Consider the following 8,816-nt stretch of genomic DNA (forward strand, 5'->3'; position numbering starts at 1 on the left):
CCCTGTTTGGTTAACGAAGATAATAGAGGGCAAAATAGTCTCAATTCTACATGTAAGGGCTTCAGCAAATAGCTTTTCATGTAATTAATAAGCATAGTAGGCCGATAAGAAGAACATGAAGTAGGATCTTTATCCTTTTTAAGGATCAGTGAAATAGAGGCTTGGGTAACTGTTGGCGGTAGTGTACCTTGTTGGAGAGAATCCTCAAACATTTATAAGAGCAAAGGCGCTAAGTAATTGGAAAACTTTTTGTAAAATTCCACAGGGTAACCGTCCGGTCCCAGGGACTTCCCAGTCTGCATAGTTGACACCTTCTTGTTTATAGCACCTCCGATAAGAGAGATCAAGAGTCTAAGATACAGGGTTGTATGTGGGTTGTATAGTAATGAAGACAGATTTGCAGCTGCAAACTGACTCCTGAGTTACATAGTGTTAGTAAGTTCCCACAAAAGCTTTCCCTAAACAACTCATAACAGATTATCATATTACCAACACCATACTCGGGGGAGGGGGGGCGGCGACACATACACAGTAACATATAAGTAACAACTACTGTTTATGAGACTTGTCATGACTGGTGGTAAAACCCATTGCTGCTCTGCAGCAATCTGCCAATAGCAGCTTCTCTGGTGGCTGTGCCACACTGATAACTTGATTTTATTTGATTTGATTACCCCTGGATAGTACTGCCTGGCACATTCCCCAGCCGAAGCCTTTGCCCTTCACACTCCTCGCGCGTGCGCGCCTGGAATTGGATGTCTGATTTTGATAAGCTCTCTTGTCTTGCTGGTTAGTGTTTCTATTACTTGCTCAGTAGCATTTTAGTCACTCTGTGACCCTTATTTATTTCAGCACTCACCGCTCAGCTCTCAGCAAGGCTTTGATAGGCTGGAGATGTTCTGTCAAGGTGATCAGTCAGCAAACATGTCTGCTGAAAACATCAGAACATTTTCATGTCAGTTACGGACCCTTTCACTGTAGGAAGAACTAGCAAAATAAAAAAACTCTCTTCACAATGAAATACACTGCAGTTTTTCTGTTTGTGTCGTTGTGTGTTTCTGTTGCATGTGTGTGTGTGTGTGTGTGTGTGTGTGTGTGTGTGTGTGTGTGTGTGTGTGTGTGTGTGTGTCCAACAGAGGCCAGATGAGGAGGTAGTGGTGGACCAGGGGGGGACCAGCTCGGTGCTCAACATCCACTATGAGAAGGAAGAACTAGAAGGTGAGTAACCCAACAACAGACCCGCGCGTCCCCGTCCACGTCTCTGCACTGCTAATGAACTCACCTTCCTCCAAGGATCAGCGTCTATAGGCCACGTGTGTGATGGGGCAGTGCTTTTTCATGCATACCCATATCGTATTCCTATGTCAGCTGTGTGTTGACGTGTCTGGACCGTAACTTTCTGTGTCCTGTGCGGCCATGGCCGTTCAGAAAGCTCTCATGCGGGGGTGTTTTGAGGACAAGCCGATGTTTGTTTTTGTTTTTTGTCACCGTGTCCTCTTGTCTGTTGGAGATAAATGCGGCTTAGTATTAATAATAAATCCTCCATCGAGTCTGAGTAGGCTGAAGGGGGCTAATATGTCATCCCTAGGGGAAACAGGTGTGAGAATGTGCTCTCGTTGCCCTTGTGTGTGTGTGTGCGTGCGCGTGCATGAGGGTATCTGGGTGTAGTGTATCTGTTCTGTGTGTGTCCTATGTGTCTCCTATGTGCGTGTTACAAACGATCACTTTCCTGCAGGGATTATGATGCTGTGTGTTTGGAGATTTAGGGGGAACAATTTGCTCCACCGCACCAGCTTTGTGTTTTAATTGTGTCCTAAAATATACTCAGATTGTGTTCACGCACACACACACGCGCACGCACACACAGGGCAAATGGCCTCAGAGCGTCCCGTGCCAGAAACCTTGCTTCATCGTGTATAATTCACGAGTGCTGACGCTGAACCTGTTGTACCAGTTTGTTCACTTAAATCAGCAGCTGTGCACACTGTCTTTTTTCAAATCTGTGTTTGGGCGCCCAGGTAGTGAAGCGGTCTATTCCGTTGCCTAACAACATGGGGATCGCCGGTTTGAACCCCGTGTTCCCTCCAGCTTGGTCAGGTGTCCCTACAGACACAATGGGCTGTGTCTGCGGGTGGGAAGCCGATGTCGATACTTGATCTACTCGCCCTGCTCGGGGTGCTGCGACTACAGATGACATCGCTACTTCACGCATTATGAATGGGTAGGGGCTTGGGTAGGGGCTTGGGTAGGGGCTTGGGTAGGGGCTAGTTCAGTTTAGGAACAGCGGGAAACAGTAGATTGAGATTGACGTTAGATGCAGCTTGGGCCTTCGGCCCTCGCGCACATTCGCTCGTCCAGGACCTGGGAGGGGAGGGGGGGGGGTCCTGAGCCTACGGCCTTGCTCCTTAGACGCAGCTTGGGCCGTAGGCCCTCACACCTTTACTAACCAACTCTATGTCAACGTGGATTGTAAAAAACACACAGCTAAATAACTATAAAGCTAGCTAGCTAGCTAGCAACATAATCCATGACGTCATATGTAGTCGAAGGACCCCGAGTCGATATTGTACCCGAGCAGAAATGGAATCCACACCTGATGTGGGTATGTGTCCTGGTTGCTGCACTAGCGCCTCCTCTGGTCGGTCGGGGCACCTGTTCGGGGGGACTGGGGGGGAATAGCGTGATCCTCCCACGTGCTACATCCCCCCTGGTGAAACTCCTCACTGTCAGGTGAAAAGAAGCGGCTGGTGACTCCACATGTATGGGAGGAGGCATGTGGTAGTCTGCAGCCCTCCCCGGATCGGCAGAGGGGGTGGAGCAGAGACCGGGACGGCTCAGAAGAGTGGGGTAATTGGCCAAGTACAGCTGGGGAGGAAAAAAAAAGTGGGGGGGGTCTTTAAAAAAAAATCTGTGTTTTGCTACCAAGGAGGAACTGTAGCACTCCACATGCTGGGCAGTGTAAGTGAAAGGTTGGTGCTGGGTGGGATTTCTGCCATGTCGAAGCGCGTTTATGCCCAGCACCTCGTTAGGCAGGGCAGACATAATTGGGGTTGGCAGGGGACTCATAAAAAGCTGAAGCCCGCTGCCACTGCAGCAAGATGCCTCTCCCCGTGGGCCTGCAGCTAACCTTCACTTGAATGGTTTTGAACTTGAATCTTATTTAATGGTCTCAATCTGCAGTGTGAGGAGCACAGCCTGCCATCTAACAGCGCTGCTCTGCCCACAGGCGCTGCCCTCCTCCCTCCGCCCTTCATCCACCGCTCTGCCCTTCCCCTTCACGGCTCTGTCCCAGCAGAGTGATATATTCAGTGATATATTCAGTGATATATTCAGTGATATAATTAATGGTGACTTCATCTGCCCCCAGCAGGGTTACTTCCATCAGAAATGATCAATTAAAATGGATTGTGCTAATTATCCATGGAAATTTTATGTAATTCATTGATACCCAGAAAGAATGTTTTTTTACGGAAGTGATTAGATTTGTACCTTTGGTGCACTTCAGTTTCTGTTCAATGTTATCACGTCAGTGTTGTCGGTGAAAACCCCAAATTAACACCAGAGCGATCGGGATTTCACTCCTACCTAAAACGACCGTGGGTTTAGTATGTCTGTTATGAAACTAACTGACACCAAAATTAAAAATTTAACAACTTTAATACTATTTTTCAAACAATTTAAAATGGCCGCTGTCCAACGCCTGTGAATACTGCAGCGCCTCGGTGGTAGTCATGGTGCGTCTGTAACGGGGTCTGTAACCAGACATGTTGGACATAATCACACATCAAGTTCAGACTATTTCTCTCCACTGGAGGGCGCTAGTGTGTTTCTAGGACAGAGCAACGAACTTCAAGAAGGAAATGACGCCACCAACATACGTCATCAATACTGACATGACGCGCACGATCACACGCAAATTATGCGCGGTCTTCTTGACCGCTCATGGTCGTTTTAGGTAGATCTTGTCATACCTTTTTTTTCGTGCAGTTGATCAAAATCTCATTTTAAAGCAGATATATGCAGTTTCAGCAGCATTCAGGGAGCGGCAGGTCTGTATGTTTATTTTCACATTAAAAATCCCAAACCATCAAAATGGCGGCCCAGGTCGGTCTAGTTTAACTTAACCCGGTACTAAACATTCTCCCGTGTAAACGCAACTGGATGGTAAACCACGGCAGCGTGACAAGGTTTTAACGCTGCTTTGCTTATTTAAATCTAGATTTTTTCAGGTAATGATATAAATTCACCCCCTCAGTCATATTTTACCCCGCCTCTTTCCTCTCTTCTTCTGTCTCTCTGTCCTCTCCCCTCTCTTCTTCTGTCTCGCTGTCCTCTTCTCTCTCTTCTTCTGTCTCTCTGTCCTCTCCCCTCTCTTCTTCTGTCTCTCTGTCCTCTTCCCTCTCTTCTTCTGTCTCTCTGTCCTCTCCCCTCTCTTCTTCTGTCTCTCTGTCCTCTTCCTTCTCTTCTTCTGTCTCTCTGTCCTCTCCCCTCTCTTCTTCTCTCTCGCTGTCCTCTTTCCTCTCTTCTTCTGTCTCTCTGTCCTCTTCCCTCTCTTCTTCTATCTCTCTGTCCTCTCCCCTCTCTTCTTCTGTCTCTCTGTCCTCTTCCCTCTCTTCTTCTGTCTCTCTGTCCTCTCCCCTCTCTTCTTCTGTCTCTCTGTCCTCTTCCTTCTCTTCTTCTGTCTCGCTGTCCTCTTCCCTCTCTTCTTCTGTCTCTCTGTCCTCTTCCCTCTCTTCTTCTGTCTCTCTGTCCTCTCCCCTCTCTTCTTCTCTCTCGCTGTCCTCTTTCCTCTCTTCTTCGGTCTCTCTGTCCTCTTCCCTCTCTTCCCTCTCTTCTTCTGTCTCTCTGTCCTCTTCCCTCTCTTCTTCTGTCTCTGTCCTCTTCCTTCTCTCCCCTCTCTTCTTCTGTCTCTGTCCTCTTCCTTCTCTCCCCTCTCTTCTTCTGTCTCGCTGTCCTCTTCCCTCTCTCCCCTCTCTTCTTCTGTGTCTCTGTCCTCTTCCCTCTCTTCTTCTTTCTCTCGGTACTCTCCCCTCTCTTCTTCTGTCTCTCTGTCCTCTCCCCTCTCTTCTTCTGTCTCCCTGTCCTCTTCCCTCTCTTCCCTCTCTTCTTCTGTCTCTGTGTCCTCTCCCCTCTCTTCTTCTGTCTCTCTGTCCTCTACCAGGCCACAGGACTCTGTTTGTGGGGGTGCGAATGCCGCGGCAGAGCCACCGCCACCACAAGACCCACAGCTCCCGCCACCGCAAGAAGGACAGAAGGGCTGGAAGCCTGGCCTCCCAACCAAGTGAGGACACCGAGACCTCCACATCTACCCATGGTAACACACACACACACACGAACACACACACACTGAGAGTACAGTCCTCAGGCGAAGATTGACTGGCCCACTAATTAACTACCAAAGAGAAAGAACCACATAGTGTGCACAGCGTGACTGTGTGGGGGTGGGGGGTGGGGGGATGGGGGGGGGTGAAAATGTGCATGTACGTGTGTGTGCTTCTGAGCAAGTCGTTCATATATGCAGTTTGTGTTTGTTCATGTGGAACTCTGCAGACATCTAGCAGCTTTTAAAGAGTAATTCTCAGACAGCAGCCTCCCCTCTCCCCCCTCCCTCTCGCCAGATACTCCCTCCCAGCGCGTCCAGTTCATCCTGGGGTCCGAGGAGGATGCGGAGCACGTGACTCACGAGCTGTTCACCGAGCTGGACGAGATCTGTGTGAAGGAAGGGAAGGACGCAGAGTGGAAGGAAACAGCCAGGTCAGGACTGCTTACGGACTGCTGTCCACTCACTTCTCAAGCGTCTCACAAACACGCACCTCTTGTGCCCCTCTGTTGTGAGGGCCGCGTGATGCAGGTGATGGTCACATGATGCTGCAAACTAATTAGGCCAGTTTCGATCTAATGGCATAAAGTAAAACGCTTACATGCACACCCCTGCCCACCCCCGGCCCCCCACCCCGGTTGCGCAGGCACACGCCTTTGAAAAGTTTCCTTTTCAGCCATCTTTTATATAATTCCACTGCTGCACAGGTGGTATTTCATCAGTTTCTTCTCATCGCAGCACTCTCATCTTTCCTTGCAGGTGGCTGAAGTTTGAGGAGGATGTTGAGGACGGCGGGGAGAGGTGGAGTAAACCCTACGTGGCCACGCTGTCCCTCCACAGCCTGTTTGAGCTACGCAGCTGCCTCATCAACGGCAGCGTGCTGCTGGACATGCATGCTGACAGCATAGAGGAGATCGCAGGTTAGACTCGCTCCACATGACACCTGATCAGCCAGCAGCAACAATGTATCGTCATTTCTTTCATGCACTTGAGTACAAAAAAGAAACGAAATTCCATTTCCCCCAGCCCACAGCAGTGTAACACAAATGCAAAAACACACATCCCAAATGTCCCAAAAACGACACCACCAAAAACACAAAAACAGAGAGAACGAAGTACAAAAAAAAAACAGAAACAAAACAGAAAAACCGTTAACAACACAGTCCACTCAGTGCAACACAGTCCAAAAATTCCACCGTCCAGAGAAGGAACGCCAGCCAGGATGACTGTCGGAACTGCCGGTCTGCGTGGGCTAGCAGTTAGCTTAGCCTGCCCCGCTTCCACGTCCTGTCAGACCGCCCTCGGTGCTTCCTCTTCAGGTGCAGCTCCAGGCAGGGGCCGTTGTCCTTGGGCCCACCAGACTTGGCGCGTAGCCACGGGTGTGCCTGTGCCACCCATAGAGGGCGCTGGCACACCCCCAAAAAATCAGATGCTAAATTAATTTTTAGTTATACCTTTACCAAAACATTTTGCTTGAAACGTAGGCTATTATGTTCTAATTATAATAATTGTTCATTTAAAAATAAATTATAATACATTATTTTCACCAAAAAACAACATCCACCGTCATGCACAGCTCTATCTATCAAAATTTTAAACTTTGATATACGCGCGCAGGTAACCGTTTGTCCCAGCGAGCATCACGGGAGACTAGCAGGCACGGTGAAACGGCACGGCAGCTAACTTCATATTTCTTTGCTGATGCTAGATACTAGCTACTAGATCAAAATGAAAAAAACAGAGCTCGCTATTGAATTTCTTCAAAAAAACTCGCATTGATAATGACCAGCCGGACACAAGGCCTACAACAGCTGAGGAGGATGACGTATCATCCCCTCAACAAGTGCTGCGACGGTGACTCCTTCGGTAAGCCTACCTGCAGCTGCACCACCTGCGACAGAGGACACAGAAATTGCTGCCGCTAACGATCTCTCAGCAGTAGATGAATCTGCATGCCAGCCCAAACTGCGTGCTTTCCCTGTCACCCAAACAGTCAGTGGAAAAAGCAGAGTTTCTCAGCTAAATGGTGTAACCGGTACAATTGAGTAGCGTATAGCATTAAAGTGGACGCTGTATATTGCCAACATTCCCGCCACTTTTCCATTGATGTCAAGGAGGACAGATTTAGGAAAGGAGGACTGAGAGACTGGGGCCATCATGGTCAGTTTTGCATGAAACATGGAGCTAGTAAAACCCACGCTGCTGCTGTGGCCAGACACAAAGGTTTCATGGACATTCAAAGGGCTGGAACAGGTGACGTCATGCACTAGGTCACGAAAGACAAACATGAGCAATTTGCTGACTTTATCAAAAGTTGTTATTGAAATTTTGCTTTTCTGTGCAAAACAAGGCATTGTACTAAGCGGTTACAAGGACGACACAGAAAGCCTGAAGAGAGGAAACTTTCTTGAACTGTGTGAACTGATTTGTGCATATGACCCAGAGATAAAAAAGCGCCTTGATGAGCTTCCGAGTAATGCAAAAATAATCAGCCCTGACATTCAAAACAACCTCCTTGAAACTGCAGCATCGCTTCTACTCCGGAAGATCAAAGCGGAGTTGCATGCACAGACCGACACCTAGGATGTCATCTTAGCTGACGAATACAAAGACCGCTCGAAGAAGAAACCACCTGCTGTCTGTGTGAGGTACCGTACATACACAATGGCAATCTGAGAGACAGAGCTGTCAGATTTGTGGCAACAGAGAATATGACATTGTAACCCCACATGATTACATGTACCCTGTGACGTATGTAAGTTCCACGAGTTGCCTCTAGGAGGCACACGAGCTACAGAGTTTAAACCATACAAACAACCGTCGACAATAGAGAAGAGAAATACGGATATTTAGAAATACGGACAACTTTGACTATGGATACCTGAATTATTGATATTTGAACTACGGATATTTGAGCTACAGGACATTTGAACTACGACAAAAAAGATCCCTCCCATGAAGCTTCCTTGGTGAGCCGCTAGCCAAAGCTAAAGAGTAAACAGCTTTCTGTGTTCCATGTAATCATAGCCATTTACGTAGGATATCTTGATTTTATCCAAAGACAGATGATCTCCTGTTGAAGGAAGAAGGAAGACTCTTTTCTCTTGTGTTTTGTACGCTGCTGGAATCCTGGTGAGATAAGAGTTTAAAATCTTGAAATCTAAAGACTGACAATTTTCCATTGGTTGCTAAGCTAAGCTAACCCAGCTAAAACGTATATCTATGATCCTTAGCAGTTCCCATATGATTCAGAGCTTTAAAACCAGTCAGGACACCCGGTCCATAGGGTTTATTTGATGTAGGAATGTTAGACATTTTAATATAATAATATGCTTGTTGTTAAAAAAAACTGTAAGCTCCAGTTGCCACTAGCCACCGAGCCAACTCGGGCTACATGGCATCCATGGAACCCATAGCAGCCAGCTAGACGTGAATTCACGTTGATAGTGCCGCAGCCTGGCTGCGATGACATTGTTTTTAACTGTTCTTACAGCAA

The 8,816-nt window shown here is 47.8% G+C and overlaps 1 protein-coding gene across 1 annotated transcript in view; it reads left to right on the top strand.

Moving 5' to 3' along the window:
* The first annotated feature begins 1,133 nt into the window (after positions 1 to 1,133).
* Positions 1,134 to 8,816, top strand: part of slc4a8 (solute carrier family 4 member 8) — a 13,133-nt gene continuing 5,450 nt past the window's right edge. Inside the window, 5 exon segments of the mRNA XM_056300406.1 lie at positions 1,134 to 1,218; positions 5,162 to 5,314; positions 5,619 to 5,754; positions 6,080 to 6,240; positions 7,671 to 7,734. Coding sequence (XP_056156381.1) covers positions 5,191 to 5,314; positions 5,619 to 5,754; positions 6,080 to 6,240; positions 7,671 to 7,734 — 485 coding nt within the window. The 5' untranslated portion in view covers positions 1,134 to 1,218; positions 5,162 to 5,190.

The sequence above is a fragment of the Lampris incognitus genome, chromosome 2 (genome assembly GCF_029633865.1).
Source record: "Lampris incognitus isolate fLamInc1 chromosome 2, fLamInc1.hap2, whole genome shotgun sequence".
Classification (NCBI taxonomy): Eukaryota; Metazoa; Chordata; class Actinopteri; order Lampriformes; family Lampridae; genus Lampris; species Lampris incognitus.